Source organism: Oncorhynchus tshawytscha, linkage group LG18 (genome assembly GCF_018296145.1).
Source record: "Oncorhynchus tshawytscha isolate Ot180627B linkage group LG18, Otsh_v2.0, whole genome shotgun sequence".
Classification (NCBI taxonomy): Eukaryota; Metazoa; Chordata; class Actinopteri; order Salmoniformes; family Salmonidae; genus Oncorhynchus; species Oncorhynchus tshawytscha.
Window position 1 is genome coordinate 24,142,000 of NC_056446.1, and position 19,432 is coordinate 24,161,431.

General features: G+C 40.5%; 1 protein-coding gene across 1 annotated transcript; it reads left to right on the top strand.

Moving 5' to 3' along the window:
- Window positions 1-7,891: 7,891 nt before the first annotated feature.
- On the top strand, window positions 7,892-18,955 carry LOC112217711 (hydroperoxide isomerase ALOXE3-like). The gene is made up of 15 exons (XM_024378190.2): window positions 7,892-8,389; window positions 8,804-8,968; window positions 13,942-14,146; window positions 14,247-14,328; window positions 14,458-14,580; window positions 14,897-15,000; window positions 15,117-15,289; window positions 15,744-15,887; window positions 16,098-16,301; window positions 16,464-16,550; window positions 16,633-16,799; window positions 16,961-17,082; window positions 17,185-17,285; window positions 17,470-17,640; window positions 17,828-18,955. Exons 2-15 carry the CDS (start codon window positions 8,822-8,824, stop codon window positions 18,005-18,007), a joined length of 2,010 nt encoding a protein of 669 aa, XP_024233958.1. The 5' UTR covers window positions 7,892-8,389; window positions 8,804-8,821; the 3' UTR covers window positions 18,008-18,955.
- Window positions 18,956-19,432: the final 477 nt, after the last annotated feature.

Genomic DNA, 19,432 nt, shown 5'->3' on the forward strand with positions numbered 1-19,432 from the left:
TTTCCTTGGTGCGCTGTGTCATGTAAAGGAGCATGCACCGCATACAGACCCAATCAGTCGATAACTATTATCAGAAATCACGCGATATGAATCAGACAGTGGGGCGCCGCTTGACATACTAGTTGGTCAGAAGATTCAAATCAACGTTTCATATCGTACTTTCCGAGTAAACAAAAAGCATCATCCACTGCTGTTTTACACCCCCGTAAACGTTGGTGGCGGTAATGATCCTTTTTATTGTGCTGCAACTAAAACGTGTAACTAAAACTAGGAAGATCTTCTACATGATTTACAAAGCTAATGTAATGATTTAAAAAATATATGTTTACCCCTGGATAGCCCGCAAATATGACCCATAGAAGGGGAGAACATTTATTGAGTGCAATTCGATCTGAATATATTATCAATTTAAAAGGATTTGCAATTTTGCATTAGCAGTCTTTTCGGCTTAACCATGGCACGGTGTCATTTACTGTTTTAGGTGCTAAACTGCGTCTAAATTATTTTGCTGCGTCTCCTGTCTGTCTCATAAATCTTCAAACTTTTACCGATGTGAGCACGAGTTCACTTTCTTGCATGGATTTAAACTCTCCAGCCAATGCTTACACCATGCATATAACCAGGAACCAATATCCAAAGTGGGTACTTAGAAAGACTAATTTCATATGATATGCCTACATTTAAAATGCATATGGGGGGATAATATGGGCAGAGCAAGACGTGATTGGGCCTACAAAGTATTAGATGGTACATAGTAGTACTGCAGTAGAGCTGGAACTGAGCTACTGTACATGCCTGCAGTGGAGCTGGAACTGAGCTACTGTACATGCCTGTAGTGGAGCTGGAACTGAGCTACTGTACATGCCTGCAGTGGAGCTGGAACTGAGCTACTGTACATGCCTGCAGTGGAGCTGGAACTGAGCTACTGTACATGCCTGCAGTGGAGCTGGAACTGAGCTACTGTATGGCCCTTGGGGATTGTGGCTCAGATAAATATTTCTGTGGCACTGTGCTGTGAGAACACACAGCACTCTCAACATTGTACACTAGTTGGAGTAATGAATGGTAATGCGTGTCAACAAACCTGTCAACTTCTTGCTTCCCAGTCAAAAATGTTGATCATGTACATACAGTTCAGTTTCTATAAAAGTTAGGGAAATGTGATAAAATCTGTTGTGCCAAGCACACAGGGGTTTTCTAGCAACTTCTGCAATGAAACATCCCCTTGATAGTGTAGTTTCAAATCTGCAACTACTGTAGTCTGTTCTACAACAACTTTGTGTCTGTCTGTCTTAGTCAGGGCTTTTCATCCCATGTGTCCCGGTGGGCCTACGATGGGAGTGCGGAGATAAGATGACCATGACTGTCACAGCCAGTACAACCGTCTTCTGATTGTTGTTGACGTTAGAGGTAGGCCTTATATCAAAATTGTAAACTAAGACATCTGGCTCCTTTACCGTCTTGCAAACTGTATCAAAGCATCAAGTGTAGCAGCACCATGCTAAGAGACAGTTTCTCCCTCCAAGCCATAAGACTGTTGATGAAAACTGAACTGAATCTTTGCTGCTCTGGCACCTACTGCACTGTACTTAATATCCAGTAGTTATCTACTTCATGGAGCTGGTTGAGAGAATGCCAAGAGTGTGCAAAGCTGTCATCAAGGCAAAGGGTGGCTACTTGGAAGAATCTCAAATATAAAATATATTGAGATTTGTTTAACACTTTTTTGGTTACTACATGATTCCATATGGGTAATTTCATAGTTTTGATGTCTTCACTATTATTCTACAGTGTAGAAAATAGTAAAAAAAAATAAAGAAAAACACTTCAATGAGTAGGTTTGTTCAAACTTTTGACTGGTACTGTATCTTAATTCAGTGTTATATATGGACCAGTATTCATATCACAGACTTCATGTGAGAAGTGGACCATAATCAGCTAAGAAATCCCAAAGGCATAATACATGATTACACACAAGGCCCTGTGCAGATGATACTGACTTCACATTATTCACATCCAGGCATAGATGCAATAAGGCATGTTTCAGTATAAGCTTTGTGATCTTAGCCATTAACACACTAAAAACCTACTCCACTGATTATTGTTAGGACTTACTAGTGAGGTAGTTTCCATGATATGTTGGCTGAGGCGGTACACTATTGTTCTGTTACTGTGTTGTTATTGACATGGTGATTTTGCTTCTGTTGGTAAATAACCTTGTAACAATGGGCTGTAAAATCAGAACATTGAACAAACAGAAATTTGACCTGGTGACATGGTGCTGATATACAGTATATAGATTATAAGAACATTATAACAATATTACAAGGGCGTATGTATTCAAGTATGTTGTACTTGGAGTAGGGTGATGATCAACTTGTGAGTTGCACCAAAGAGCTAGAGAAGGAGCTTGAAAATCAAATCAAATTTTATTGGTCACACACACATGGTTAGCAGATGTTAATGCGAGTGTAGCGAAATGCTTGTTCTTCTAGTTCCGACCATGCAGTAATATCTAAGTGAGTACAATGCAGATGGCTATATTTTGCCCCCCTGCTCCCCAGCTCTACCCTCACGTTTTTGGCAATGGATGGTAACTTTAAAGGAATGTAGATATGAAGCCACATTTTTACTCCTCAAAGACATGAGAGATCCACCGCACCACCTTCACGACCTCCCTCCACTCAGAGATCACTGACAGTTCACAGCTTCTCAGTTCCACCTGCTATAGGACGAAGCCATTCCAACTATTTCCTACATTCTGCTATCAGACTATACTGGTAGAGATACATTTAACTTCTACATGATTCTATGATATATTCAAATCAAATCAAATGTTATTGTTGGCATACACTTATTAAGCAGATCTTATTGCAGGTGTAGTGAAATGTTTGTAATCCTAGCTCCAACAGTGCAGTAGTATCTAACCATTCACAACAATACACACAAATATCTAATTAAAATTATGGAATTAAGAAATATTAGGATGAGCCATGTCGGAGTGGCATTGACTAAAATACAGGAGAATTGTATACAGTGTATACATATGAAATGAGTAAAACAGTATTAAAGTGACCAGTGTTCCATGTCTATGTACATAGGGTAGCAGCCTCTAAGGTGCAGGGTTGAGTAACCGTGTGGTAGACATCTACCGACAGTGTTCAGGGCAGGGTAATGGGTGGAGACCGGCTACTAACAGTGACTAAGTTCAGGGCAGGGTACTGGGTGGAGGCCGGCTACTAACAGTGACTAAGTTCTGGGCAGGGTACTGGGTGGAGGCCGGCTAGTGATGGCTATTTAACAGTCTGATGGCCTTGAGATAGAAGCTGTTTTTCAGTCTCTTGGTCCCCGCTTTGATGCACATGTACTGACCTTGCCTTCTGGATGATAGCGGGGAGAACAGGCCGTGGCTCGGGTGGTTGATGTCCTTGATGATCTTTTTGGCCTTCATGTGACTTTGGGTGCTGTCGGTGTCCTGGAGGGCAGGCAGTGTGCCCACAGTGATGTGTTGGGCAGTTGTGGGCGGTGCAGTTGCCGTACCAGGCGCTGATAAAGCCCGACATGATGCTCTCAATGGTGCATCTGAAAAAGTTTGTGAGAGTCTTAGGGGCCAAGCCAAATTTCTTCAGCCTCCTGAGGTTGAAGAGGCACTGTTGCGCATTCTTCACCACATCAGCTGTGTGGGTGAACCATTTCAGATTTTCACTGAGGTGTACGCCTTGGAACTTGGTCTGTGGATGGGAGCGTGCTCCCTCTGCTGTCTCCTGAAGTCCACAATTAGCTCTTTTGTTTAGTTGACGTTGAGGGAAAGGTTATTTTCCTGGCACAGCTGTATAATGTCTGTTTTTTTCATGTTGCTGTTCCATATTGTTTTGCCTCTTGCAATTCAAGAGTCTATGCAATTCATAATGTGCCAAAAAATGTTCTACTTTTCTACTAATAAATTTAAACTTTGTGGGAGTTTTTGCCTATCATGCTGTACCAAAAGTAATTACCACCAACTCTGTTTGGCAATAAAGTATTGCTGCGACCAGTGTAACAGACAAATCTAAAGATACTACACACAGACGAGATGGGAGACCACAACCAGTCTGTCACATCATTCCTTTTTATCTTTCATGTGAGCAGTGGCAGTCTGTCTGAATTTATAAAGTTCAATCTGGGTCGGTCAACGACCAATGCGGGAGACTGCTCTCTACACAAAAACAAAACTGAAAGTGTAGAAGTGCAAATGAGCCATTGTGGGGCAGTGTGTCCACAAAAGCCTGGGACTTGGTTGGAGGCCGTACAGGGTTGTATTCACAAAGCACTAAACAGAATGAAAACGGACTGAAACTGCAAGGGACTACCTGAACTTGTCCTATATGTTTTTAGTTTTCCATTGCAAAAGGGAGTTTTGTTACGGTCCACACCAATAAATACAACCTAGTACTTACATCATTGATTTATTTTTTTACCTTTATTTAACTAGGCAAGTCAGTTCAGAACAAATTCTTATTTTCAATGACGCCTAGGAACAGTGGGTTAACTGCCTTGTTTAGGGGCAGAACGACAGATTTTTACCTTGTCAGCTCAGCTCTGGGATTCGATCTTGCGGTTACAAATCTAACGCTCTAACCACTAGTTTACCTGCCACCCCATAAATTACAATAGAGCTACCCTAACCCTCTTTATGGAGATCTACCATCCTGTGGTTATTCAGTCCAACCCTAACCTAATGTAACAGGTTGGCTTCCCTCCCTCTCCTCACCCCTACCTGGGCTTGAACCAGGGACCCTCTGCACACATCAACAACTGACACCCACGAAGCATCGTTACCCATCACGCCACAAAAGCCGCTTTAGTGTGCACCCCCGCTAACTAGCTAGCCTTTTCACATCGGTTACACCAATATACCTGATTGAACTAGTTGAGGGTCATGTTTCAGGCCCTGACCACATTGCAGATAATGCATTGCACAACCAATAGTTACATAGTACGTTATTTGCATGCCACGTCATCAACTCCGCAGTAGCATTAGTGCTGCACACTGCTATATGCTATATCATATGGGTGGCATTCCTGCCGGACTACATTCCAGACACCTGCCAGATCTCGCAAAGCTTGGATAGGTGTTTATTTTTTATTTTACCTTTATTTAACTAGACAAGTCAGTTAAGAACAAATTCTAATTTACAATGACGGCCTACCAAAAGGCAAAAGGCCTCCTGCGGAGACGGGTGCTGGGATTAAAAAGAAAAATACAGGACAAAACACACATCACATAACACATCACATAACATATCAGCTAACCACATCATATGATATAGTGATGTAATGCCCGATAGTCTATGACGTGGCGCACAACAATTGGTTGATGCAATGCGATGTCTTCAATGTAATCAGGCAGGAACAGTGATGCCAACTTAGCAATTTTGTTGCTAGATTTAGCAACTTTTCAGACTACCCTGGCAACTTTCTTTTCAAACAGCACCTAGCAACAAATTTAGCTACTTTTAAAAATGTATTTGGAACTTTTAGCAACTTTTGAAAGGTGACTCAAACGCTAAAATGCACGCATTTTCCCTCTAAATTACACAAAAACGATTTTCTCTGTCACACATTCAGTAACAACACACGTGCCTGGCTGCAAAAGTGCATTGTGAGTAACATCAGCAGCAGGCGCTCAGCTCGTACACAGGCAGCAGCAGGCCAGCAGCAAATTGCATATCATTGCTGGCTGACTGCAGCAGCAGTAGTACGGATTCGACAAGCCAAACCCAAATAATATAGTTGGTCATGAATGTTTGATCTTGAACAGAACTGACAACATAAATCAACATGAGTCAATCAGAATTGCACAGCCAGAAGTACAGAAAAGAGTGGGAGTCTGGACCTGGACAAATGTCAAATCATATTTTTTGCCAAGATGGCCAGTCACTTTGAGTAACATTATTGTATATTCTACGTAATGACGTCATTTAGCAACTTTTAGCAACAAATCAACCTGCCTCTAGCAACTTCCCCTGAAAATGAGTTGGCAACACTGGGCAGGAACACCACCGGTATGTGGTTAGTTGATATGTTCAACACTAGCCTTGCGTGGCCATCCTTCCAAATCTTGTCTCAATGAATTGTGTTGGAAGTCTGGAGAAATCCAGTATAGGATTCTGGGTTTGAATGAGAGTGTAGGTTTCTGTTCAAACCTTTATCTAGCGCACCTAACTAAATGGTTGATAAACTGAATCACGTTAGTTGTTACAGGGGTTGGAGCAAAAACCTACAGGATGGTAGTTTTCCAGGAACAGAGTTGGTCAGCCCTGCAATAGTGATTTGGGATTTGTAAAAAATAAATAAAAGTAGAGGCCAATAAATAATTAAATAATTAAATAATAACAGTCATTTGGATGGGAACTATTTCACACTGGGAATATTTGTACATGATACAACAGGCACACCTGGGTGTGTTAAGAACTGCAACACTGCTGTTTTTCCACTCGTAACAGTTTCCTGTGTGTATCAAGAATGGTCCACCACCAAAAGGACACCCAGCCAACTTGACACAACTGTAGGAAGCATTGAGTCAACATGGGCCAGCATCCCTGTGGAACGCTTGACACCTTGCAGAGTCCATGCCCTGACGAATTGATTCTGTTCTGAAGGCAAAAGGGGGTGCAACTCAAAATTAGGAGGTTGTTCCTAATGTTTTGTACACTCGGTGTATATATTTAAATATAATATATATATATATATATATATATATATATATATATATATATATATATATATATATATATATATATATATATATATAAATTCATTAACCTATTTGTTTTACATTCGCTTCAATTTTCAATAGGCTACAGTCCTTAAAGGTATAGTTCACCCAAATTACAAAAACAACACTTTGGTGTCCTTACCCTGTGAACAGTTATGACAGTAATCCATGCTTTGTTTTATTTTCCCTGAAACTGTTTGTGGCACAAATTTCATGCAAGTCATGGGACCATGGGAACATGATGTGTGAAAAATGCTCATTTCGGTCCCATGACTTGAATGGGATTTGTGCCATTAGCATGTGGAAACACGTACTGCCAAGGACACTCAACTAGAGCATGGATTGCTGTCATAACTTGTCCATAGACATCTAACAGGGTAAGGAAACCTATCCCTAAGGACTGTAGCCTACTCTAGTGTGCTTGTCCTCTTGCTCAGTTGTGCTCTGTGGCCTCCCACTCCTCTTTCTATTCTGGTTAGGGCCAGTTTGCACTTTAGTTTCTTGCCAATTTCTCACATGGAATAGCCTTAATTTCTCACAACAAGAATAGACTGACGAGTTTCAGAAGAAAGGTCTTTGTTTCTGGCCATTTTGAGCCTGTAATCGAACCCACAAATGCTGATGCTCCAAATACTTAACTAGTCTAAAGAAGGCCAGTTTTATTGCTTATTTAATCACGACAACAGTTTTCAGCTGTGCTAACATAATTGCAAAAGGGTTTTCTAATGATCAATTAGCCTTTTAAAATTATAAACTTGGATTAGCTAACACAACGTGCCTTTGGAACATGGGAGTGAAGGTTGCTGATAATGGCCTCTGTACGCCTATGTAGATATTCCATAAAAAATCTGCCGTTTCCAGCTACAATAGTAATTTACAACATTAACAATGTCTACACTGTATTTCTGATAAATTTCATATTATTTTAATTGACTTTTTTTTTGTTGCATTTCTTTCAAAACAAGAACATTTCTAAGTGACCCCAAACTTTTGAACCGTAGTGTAATTGTTTCTTCATGATTGCACAAGCCCCTGTTCAGGATTTACCCACCAGCATTAAGTGACAACAGCAGGCTAGTAAAGGAAACTGAACACCGTTATTTAAAGCATTCTCTAACATAACTCACTTGCCCAGACAAGACGAAGTTGTTTCTGCAAGACCTAAAACCCTTGGAAATACTGGAATAGGGGAAGGACACATCCCCGAAGGGATTTGGCTGTACCCATCATTACATGCTGTATTGGTGATGAGCTCAATACGCATTGTTTTTCTATTCTGGTCTTGGTGATATGCTACATTCTGGATTTAAAAATAGATGGATTGTTGATTGTTTGTACATTATCAACATTTGCACACAAAATCCGCTGGTTCTAACCAAGGAACCTGTTAGACCAATGCGGTCCACTGGTTCTAACTGAGGAACCTGTTTGACCAAGGCAATCCGCTGGTTCTAACTGAGGAACCTGTTTGACCAAGGCAATCCGCTGGTTCTAACCGAGGAACCTGTTAGACCAAGGTGAGGGGGCAGCCCTTAAAATACAGTACAGGTAACCGGTGAGACAAAGTCCATACAGAAAGAGAGAGAGAGAGAGAGAGCGAGAGAGACTCCATCATCTCCATTCGTTGATAAGGTATGCTGACTTTAAAATATTGCATATTGCTAAAAGCTTGTATCTAGAACCATACCATAGGCCAGTGGTTCTCAAACTTCTCCTGAGGACCCACAGCCGTCCATGTATTTTATCTACTCCAGAGCTAACACATCTGATTAAAATTGTCAACTTATTATCAAGTGCTTGACTAAGTGAATCAGGTGAGCTAGTTCAGGGCTACAATAAAATTGTGAAACGTCTGGGGGTTCAGAGGACGTCTTCATTTAGATATTATATAGAAAACAATGCTTGTGGTATCCTCTATAACAAAAATCCCAAATTCCAGTATCTCAGAAAATATTGTAACTAATTATATGTTTTGGAAAAAAAGTGTTGATGCTTTGAACGATAGAACCCCTTTGTCAGTGTTAAGTATTTGTTGTCCTTTTCCAGTTTCCCCATTGGCTCACCATGGTTGAATACAAAGTCCAGGTGACTACAGGGGAAGTTCTATTCTCTGGCTCATCTGACTACATTTATGTCACACTCATTGGAACAGAGGGGGAAAGTGAGCGCACTAACCTTGACAACTATGGCCTAGACTTCATGACTGGGATGGTAAGTTACCAGTGAGCAATGAGGGGAAATGCTTAATGCTGCAATATGTAACTTGCTGCAATATGTAACAACCTGACCAAATGCACATAGAAACGTGAGTTATAAATCTGTCATTCTCATTGAATGCAAGTCTAAGAAGCGGTAGATGTGTTCCATATGTTCTATTTCTATGCTTCCCGTTCTTAAGTTTAGTTTTTGCCTCTTTTACTTTGTGTTATACACCAGCTTAAAAAGGCTGAAAATACTATATTTTTGGTTATTGAAAATATATTTCATCACGGTTTAGACAGTACAATGATTCTCTACATTATCTATGTTTATTTTTTCACATAAACTTAAATTAGGTGAATTATTAGAATTTTAGCAACCAGGAAATGGATAGCAATTTATTCATAGTGCACCTTTAATATAGTTATTATACTTTAGTTATATAGTTATTATACCTTAATATAGTTATTATACTATTATACTTTTATATAGTTATTATACTTTAATATAGTTATAGTTATTTTATAATAAAGTATCAATTCATTGATTAATAATAATGTATCCCCTCAAAACAAATTTGTCAACTTATTATTAATATATATATATATATATATATATATTAAAGTACCAGTCAAAAGTTTGGACATACCTTTAATGCCAAGAGTGTGCAAAGTTGTCATCAAGGCAAAAGGTGGCTACTTTGAAGAATCTCAAATATAAAATATATTTTGAATTCTTTAACATTTTTTTGGTAACTACATGATTCCATATGTGTTATTTCATAGTTTTGATGTCTTCACTATTATTCTACAATGTAGAAAACAGTAATGATAAAGAAAAACCTTTTATTACGTTACAGCCTTATTTGAAAATTGCTTTTTTTAAATATTCTCATCAATCTACACACAACACCCCATAATGATTAAGTGAAAACAGTTTTATAGACATTTTTGCAAATACCTTATTTACATAATTATTCAGACACTTTACTTAATACTTTGTTGAAGCACCTTTGTCAGCGATTACAGCCGTATTGGGTATGATGCTACAAGCTTGGCACGCCTGTATTTGGGGAGTTTCTCCCCTTCTTCTCTGCAAATCCTCTCAAGCAGGTAGCCTAGCGGTTAGAGCGTTGGACTAGTAACTGAAAGGTTGCAAGATCGAATCCCCAAGCTGACAAGCTAAAAATCTGTCGTTCTGCCCCTGAACAAGGCAGTTCCTACGCCATCATTGAAAATAAGAATTAGTTCTTAACTGACTTGCGTAGTTAAATGAAAGTAATCTCTGATTGGATGGGGAGCGTTGCTGCACAGCTATTTTAAGGTCTCTCCAGAGATGTTAGATCGGGTTCAAGTCCGGGCTCAGGACATTCAGAGACTTGTCCCGAAGCCACTCATGCATTGTCTTGACTGTGTCCTTAGGGTCGTTGTCCTGTTGGAAGGTGAACCATCTCCCCAGTCTACGGTCCTGAGCGCTCTGGAGTAGAGGTCGACAGATTAATTAGGGCCGATTTCAAGTTTTCATAACAATCTCTAATCTGCATTTTTGGACGCAGATTATGGCCGATACGTTGCACTCCACGAGGAGACCACCTGTTACGTGAGTGCAGCAAGGAGCTAAGGAAAGTTGCTAGCTAGCATTAAACTTATCTTGTAAAAACAATCAATCTTAACATAATCACTAGTTAACTACACATGGTTGATGGTATTACTAGATTAACTAGCTTGTCCTGCGTTGCAAATAATCCGTGCTTTGCGAGCGGAGGCAGTGCAATTGCCATACCAGGCAGTGATGCAACCAGTCAGGATGCTCTCGATGGTGCAGCTGTAGAACCTTTTGAGGATCTGAGGACCCATGCCAAATCTTTTTAGTTTCCTGAGGGGGAATAGGCTTTGTTGTGCCCTCTCCACGACTGTCTTGGTGTGTTTGGACCATTCTAGTTTGTTGGTGATGTGGACACCAAGGAACTTGAAGCTCTCAACCTGCTCCACTACAGCCCTGTCGATGAGAATGGGGGCGTGCTCGGTCCTCCTTTTCCTGTAGTCCACACTCATCTCCTTAGTCTTGGTTATGTTGAGGGATAGGTTGTTATTCTGACCTCCTCCCTATAGGCTGTCTCGTCGTTGTCGGTGATCAGGCCTACCTATCAACTCACGAGATTAGGCTGGCAATACTATAGTGCCTATAAAACATCCAATAGTCAAAGGTATATGAAATACAAATGGAAATAGTCCTATAATTCCTATAATAACTACAACCTAAAACTTCTTAACTGGGAATATTGAAGACCCATGTTAAAAGGAACCACCAGCTTTCATATGTTCTCATGTTCTGAGCAAGGAACTTAAACGTTAGCTTTCTTCTCCGACACTGTGGTCTTGCAGTATTTAAACCAAATTGAACATGTTTCAATATTTATTTGAGACTAAATAGATTTTTATTTCTGTATTATATTAAGTTAAAATAAAAGTGTTCATTCAGTATTGTTGTATTGGGCAGCCAGCTCTAGGAAGAGTCTTGATGGTTCCAAACTTCATCTATTTAAGAATCATGGAGGCCACTGTGTTCTTGGGGACCTTTAATGCTGCAGACATTTTTTGGTACCCTTCCCCAGATCTGTGTCTAGACACAATCCTGTCTCGGAGCTCTACTAACAATTCCTTCGACCTCATGGCTTGGTTTTTGCTCTGACATTCACTGTCAACTCTGGGACCTTACTGTATATAGACAAGTGTGTGCTTTTCCAAATCATGTCCAAACAATTGAATTTACAACAGGTGGAGTCCAATCAAGTTGTAAAAACATCTCAAGGATGATCAATGGAAACAGGATGTTCCTGAGCTCAATTTCGAGACTCATAGCAAAGGGTCTGAATACTTACACTACCGTTCAAAAGTTTGCGGTCACATACAAATGTCCTTGTTTTTGAAAGAAAAGCAAATTTTGCCAATTAAATAACTTCAAATTGATCAGAAATACTGTGAAGACATTGCTAATGTTGTAAATGATGATTGTAGCTGGAAACAGCTGATTTTTTATGGAATATCTACATAGGTGTACAGAGGCCCATTATCAGCAACCATCCCTCCTGTGTTCCAATGGCACGTTCTGTTAGCTAATCCAAGTTGATCATTTTAAAAGGCTAATTGATCATTAGAAAACTATTTTGCAATTATGTTAGCACAGCTGAAAACTGTTGTGCTGATTAAATTAACAATAAAAGGGTAGTGTATGTAAATACATTTTTTCTGCAAACATTTCTTAAAACCTGTTTTCGCTTTGTCATTATGGGGTATTGTGTGTAGATTGATGAGCAAGATGTAGTATTTAATCAATTTTAGAATAAGGCTGTAACGCAACAAAATTTGGAAAAAGTCAAGGGGTCTTTCTGAATACTTTCTGAATGCACTGTATATATATTTACATATTTTGTGTTTTTTATCGATAGATACAGTGGATAAATGATTGAGATGAGGAGAGAATGGAACATAGAATGGAACATAGAATCAAAATCAAATCAAATTTATTTATATAGCCCTTCTTACATCAGCTGATATCTCAAAGTGCTGTACAGAAACCCAGCCTAAAACCCCAAACACAATCAATGCAGGTGTAGAAGCACAGTGGCTAGGAAAAACTCACTAGAAAGGCCAAAACCTAGGAAGAAACCTAGGGAGGAACCAGGCTATGAGGGGTGGCCAGTCCTCTTCTGGCTGTGCCGGGTGGAGATTATAACAGAACATGGCCAAGATGTACAAATGTTCATAAATGACCAGCATGGTCAAATAATAATAATCACAGTGGTTGTCGAGGGTGCAACAAGTCAGCACCTCAGGAGTAAATGTCAGTTGGCTTTTCATAGCCGATCATTGAGAGTATCTCTACCGCTCCTGCTGTCTTTAGAGAGTTGAAAACAGCAGGTCTGGGACAAGTAGCACGTCCGGTGAACAGGTCAGGGTTCCATAGCCGCAGGCAGAACAGTTGAAACTGGAGCAGCAGCATGGCCAGGTGGACTGGGGACAGCAAGTCATCATGCCAGGTAGTCCTGAGGCATGGTCCTAGTGCTCAGGTCCTCCGAGAGAGAGAAAGAAAGAGAGAAAGAGAGAATTAGAGAGAGCATACTTAAATTCACACAGGACACCGGATAGGACAGGAGAATTACTCCAGATATAACAGACTGAAACATAGAATGGAACATATAATGGAAAGAATGGAACATAGAATGGAACATGTAATGGAAAAAATGGAACATAGAATGGAAAGAATGGAACATAGAATGGAAAGAATGGAACATATAATGGAAAGAATGGAACATATAACGGAAAGAATGGAACATAGAATGGAACATGTAATGGAAAAAATGGAACATAGAATGGAAAGAATGGAACATAGAATGGAAAGAATGGAACATATAATGGAAAGAATGGAACATATAACGGAAAGAATGGAACATAGAATGGAACATAGAATAGAACATATAATGGAAAGAATGGAACATAGAATGGAAATAATGGAACATAGAATGGAACATAGAATGGAAAGAATGGAACATATAATGGAAAGAATGGAACGTAGAATGGAAAGCTTTGCCGTCTGTGTTTCAACCCATGCCTCCAGGAGCAATGTGTTGTTTTGGGGCGGCAGCGCTACTGTCAGCACCGGGCACATTCTAGGGATATTTACATGTGAATAGATATTTTGAAGTGATCTTATCTTGAGGTGCTATGGCTTATCTTTGAGGACCAGCAGAACCAGTTTACACTGCTCACTGGTTTCCCTTTTAAGAACATTCGTTGGTCCAGATTGTTAAAAAAAACACTTGAAATCCTTTCTGTCAACTTACCTGTATATGTCCTTGTCTGTACATTACCCCCCTAAACATTCCATTTAATGTTTAGGGGATATTCATAATGAATGTGATCTTGCTCTTCAGCCCAAGCATGTAGCTAGCTATTCAACACCCTGTACTTCTCCATTCTCTACAGACAGGGAACTACACTGTGACCAACCCCTCGTCTCTGGGGCGCCTCCTCCTGGTTAAGCTGGAGAAAGAGCAGTACCTGTTCCTGCCAGAAAATGAGTGGTTCTGCTCCAAGGTTGTCGTGACGACACCTGAGGGTGACGTAATCCTCTTCCCTTGTTACAGATGGTTGTCCAGAGGGGAAATTGTGGAGCTGAGAGGAGGAAAAGGTGTGTCCTGATTCAACATTTGTTCTGAGGATACTGTTATTTATAATCCTGCTCCTACTATAAGTGTGTGATACATCTTGTCCTCCTCTCCACCTCACAGCCAGGAAGGTTTTTGAGGATGAGCTCCCTCTACTGGTGCACCATCGTAAAAAGGAGCTGGAGCTTCACAAGAAACTGTTCCAGTGAGTGTTTTTACCAGTTGTTTTTGTAGGACTGTCTGCAGCTCAACACACAGCAGACAGCAGTCAGTCAACTTGTCTGTACAACACTTTTAGATTGATTGGTTGTGTGTCTTCTTGTCTCACCATTAGGTGGATTGTGTATGCCGAGGGAGTCCCCCACATCAATAACGCCACTGAAGTCTCAGCCCTCCCTTCTGAAGTTAAATTTTCTTTCTCCAAAATGTCAGAGTTTATCTACACCAAAGCTGCAGCGTAAGTTCAAAGCAGACGGCACACCTAAAGCAGTTTAAATTCCCACAACAGTACCAGTGTAACATACTGTATGTTCGACAGAGGAGGCTGGTGAGGGGAGGACAGTTCATAATAATGTCTGAAATGTAGTGAATGGAATGTATCAAACACATGGAAACCAGGTGTTTGATTCATTCTATTCCAGCCATTACTATGAGCCCATCCTTTGATTTTAAGTTCCACCGCTGATGCTCATCCAGATGCACAGAACCTTTCCTATGACTGTGAGGGAATAAGCATGGCCTATAACCTGTCTCTTCCCGTCTTTCCCTACCAGTATAGCTGAGCTCAAACTGAAATGCCTGGTGAACTCCACCGAGCAGTGGAAAGACCTGGAGATGATGAAAACTGTTTTCTGGAAAAATAGAACACCCATTTCAGGTAAGAGACCTGATCCATTGAATTGGATATCAACTATAAGGGTCATTTTGACATATCAGTAAAAAGTAACTCCTACAAAAATAAGGGATTTATTTTTTTAACTCCCTTCCTTCTAGAGTATGTCTCTGAGCACTGGAAGGAGGATGACTTTTTCGGGTCCCAGTTTCTGAATGGAACCAACCCCAATGTGATCCAGCGCTGCACAACGCTTCCCCCCAACTTCGCTGTCACAGACGAGATGGTACAGCCCTTCCTGGAGGACGGGAGTTCCCTGGCGACGGAGATGCAGGTATGAATTATGAATTAGATTGTAAGTTATCTTGCAACTCTGAAGTGGGATGTGATGTTCCCTAAGGTTCAGGGCTTGGATCCCTTCTGTTCACTTTATACATGCTATCCTTTTGTAACATCATCCGTGAACATCCCTCCTTTTTTCTTTGTCCTGTAAATAGCATGAGCTACTGCTTAACCACCCACAGGGAACAGACGTCAGTTCAACTTCTACTTTTGATTTACATTTGGTTGAGTTATCAACTAACATGAAATCAACAAACAATTTCACCATGTCATTGGATTTAAGTTGCAAGTACCCTATGTTGATGACTTTTCACGTTGCTTCAATGTCATCCCACTGAATATTTTTAGTTGAAACAACATTTATGCAACCAGTTTTTGTCCAGTGGTTACTTTAAATTCCCTGTTCCCACAAAGTCTTCACCTCTGTTTTCTATCCTCCCTTACAGGAAGGAAACATATTCCTTTGCGACTACAAGAGGCTTGAGGGTGTGCCAACCCGGGTGGTCAATGGTAAACCATTGCCCCTCACGGCTGCCCTCTGCCTGTTCTACAAGAACCCAGAGGACAAACTGCTGCCTATCGCCATCCAGGTACAGTACACATACCTGGAAACAGGGGCAGATGTTACAATGTTGCAAATGCTTAGTAAATATGTTCCTCAGAAGTGATGATTACTTCTGACCTCTGGGTTTCTCTGTTCTGGTCCTGTATGGCTCAGTTGGTAGAGCATGGCGCTTGCACCGCTACATGACTAATGTATGCACACATGACTCTGCTAAATGGCACATATTATCTCACAGCTAGAGCAGCAGCCCTCTCAGCAGAACCCTATATTTCTGCCTAGCGACTCGGAGCACGACTGGCTGCTAGCCAAGATCTTTGTGAGGAACGCAGATTTCTCCGAGTTCCAGATCAGCTACCATCTACTGGGCACTCATTTACTGGCAGAGGCCTTCACTATGGCAACCTTCCGGAGCCTTCCTATCATGCACCCTCTCCACAAGGTATGACAACCTGACACAGACTGGGGTCCCACCAAACAATGAAGAGCAAGAAAATTCATGTTACAGTCCCTGAGCTGTAAATTCAGTCATAAAACAAATTGTTCACCTTCTCTTTGCTCATTTTTCTTTTGTTCTTTCGATTTCCCCTCTGTTTCTGCATAGTTGCTGATACCCCACTTCCGTTACACCCTGCAGATCAACCTTCTTGCGCGAAAAAGACTGATTAGTCCTGATGGACCCTTAGCAAATGTACGTACCTTAAATGCATTGATTCGTCCGATACAATTCCATGTTTACCACTTGTATTGACGTAAACTTTTCCTTTCTTTAGGGGGCTATGGGACTGAAGGGGTTGAAGGAACTCTTGAAAAGGGCACAATCAGAAATCACCTACAGCTCCCTCTGTCTGCCGGAGAACATTGTTGCACGAGGACTGGAGTCCATCCCCAACTTCTACTACAGGGAGGACGGCCTGAAGCTGTGGAACATCATCAACAGGTTGCACTATTTATTTGAATAACCCCTAATGGCAAAATTTGAATAACACTTCCCTATTATTCTAAATAACACAACAGTATGGGCTGAAGCTTGATATCAATACTGTTAGTAGCTAGCTTGGTTTACTGAACATGCCATTAAAAATGTGTTGTGATGTGAAGCTTTGTCCAGGGGATGGTGGAGCACTTCTACTCCTCTGACAGTGAAGTGTCCAGGGACTCTGAGCTCCAGGACTGGATCCACGAGATCTTCATCCATGGGTTCCTTGGAAACGGAAAGTCAGGTACGTTACTTATGAAGTATCAGTCAATAAAACCAAGTAAGCTACACTGTTGTGACGTGTTGTATTACCTATCCTTCTCATCCACTGATGTTGCCTCCACAGGAATCCCTAAGCGATTTGACAAAGTGGAGGAAGTTGTCAAATTCATTACCATGATTATCTTCACTGTGTCAGCTCAACATTGCGCCCTCAATATGGGGCAGGTGAGTTAAGGAAGAGAGCAATTAAAGTAGCCAGCTACACACTATAGAATTTCATAAAAAATTGAATTTAGGCTATAATCACGTAGTTCATGTTTTGTTTTAATATAGCTATGTTACTTAAACTCAAATGTACTTATTTTGCCTTTTCACCATTGGTTTATACAAGGATGTCTCTCTTTCCTAGTTTGACTATGGTGGTTGGGTACCCAACAACCCCCTGTTACTGCGCAAAGCTCCTCCCACCACGAAGGGGAGCTCAAGCATGAACACCATTTTGGAAGTACTGCCAAACATCAGCACTACTGTTAATAACATGGCTTCCACATGGCTGCTCAGCAAGAGATACTCAGACACGGTGAGTTTGTCCCCTAATTGTTTCACCTTGTAAGTCAAGATCCGCTATGTTTTTAGAGTCATGTCTGTAATATGGTGCAGTCACTGTTGCTTTTGACAAACCCATTCATAAATACGAGTCTGATTTGTTCACTTCTTCTAATCTAAAATATACGTCACTTAAATCATGTTTGTTCTGTCTTCCTTAGATTCCCCTTGGTACATACCCAGATCAACACTTTGATGAGGCTGTCCCCATGCAGATGATTAAGCAGTTCCAAGCAGAGTTGTCCTACCTCAGTCGATCAATCATTAAGAGGAATGCCATACTTACACTACCCTATAACTACCTGAACCCTGCCGAGATGGAGAATAGTGTATCCATATGATTGAGCTTAGGCCCATTCAAATTATTACAGTTTACTTAAAGATGCAGTCTGGGATCTTAAGCTTAACAAATTAATAACATATTGTACTGTTGGGTTCTGAGAAAATGAAATATACTTATTCATGTCACTGAGGGAGAGAGGGTAATGTATAACGTAAACATTATATAAGGTATCCTATTGAAATATTGAGTGCAGGGAAGTGATCACATGTGGCAGGCATTGATAAGGGGAGAGAGCCATGGATTAGTGATGAAGGGTGGTCTAGGTCAGGTCACTTTAAGGGAGAAATAGCAGTAAATAGGAGAAATAGCAGCCTAGCAGTAAAGAACGATGTTTGTACAGATGGGTAGGAGGAGACTCAGCCTAGGAGGAACGGTTAAATATCAGTGCTTGTGTGAAAAGGTTTTTGTCTAATGCAGCTGTATTGATCCTCTGGGAAGAATAAACTTGGTTCAGCTTTCATAATGTCCATTGAGTTTTTACTCTGAGAATTAGAATGTAACAGTACAAATTATATTGAAGAAGAAGGCACTGGTTGCTATACACATTAAATGTTTGGGAGTGTGCGACTTTCTTTCTTCTTACGAATTGGATTCGTAACATATCATACTAAATGTACAAAACATAACATATCATACTACATGGATGGCGTAGTAAACAATTTGATGACGGAGTACACGAAAAATGGGACCTGTTTTGTCTTGTGAGCACCTCTTTCAAAACTACTGGCTGAAATTATACCAAGGCTCTGGAGCATCACTTCAATCATCAATGATAGCCAAAATGGCTAACCAAATTGAAGATCTAGAAGACAGCTGAAGTCCTGAAGTCACTGAGTACCACAGAGTCCTGGATTAAAGTCGGAAGAAAGGGCTACCAACTTTAGAAAATGGAACTTTGCAATTGTCTTTATAAAGAATGCATTAATAAAGTGGATTACAAATTAAATTTGTCCTCTTTGTATCTCATTCCATACTGTGTCGCATTGTATTGTTGATCAGAATGCAGCTCATATTTGAGATGAATGATGATTAAAGCCCAAGGACATTGAAGATATGGAAAGTTTTAATAGATAATCCTCATGCTATAATTTGCCCTGTCCACTTGCATGGAACCATACTCCTGTTTCATTCAGACATAGACACACCCCCTTAAGATAGTCAAATGAATGTTCAGAGAGAAAAAGAGAGCAAAAGAGAAACATATTCCACCTGCACTTGTCTACATTCACTAAAGAGTGGTATATATTCTAGTACATTTTTGGCCTATCTCAGGTTTGTTTGTTTTTGCCGTTGGCTAAGCATGGCAATACTAGTACAACACCAGTACAAAATATATCTGAGTACTGGTGACTTTCTGCACTCTTCTACCTCTGACAGTATATATGCCACACTGATCGGAACGGACGGGACAAGTGAGCGCACA

Bases quoted from the DNA above. Each gene is read 5' to 3' on its own strand.
- LOC112217711 (XM_024378190.2), top strand. From the start codon at position 8,822: ATGGTTGAATACAAAGTCCAGGTGACTACAGGGGAAGTTCTATTCTCT. The intron at 14,581-14,896 runs GTAAGTTCAAAG...TTTCCCTACCAG, and splicing joins ATCTACACCAAAGCTGCAGC to TATAGCTGAGCTCAAACTGA. The intron at 17,641-17,827 runs GTGAGTTTGTCC...TGTCTTCCTTAG, and splicing joins GCAAGAGATACTCAGACACG to ATTCCCCTTGGTACATACCC.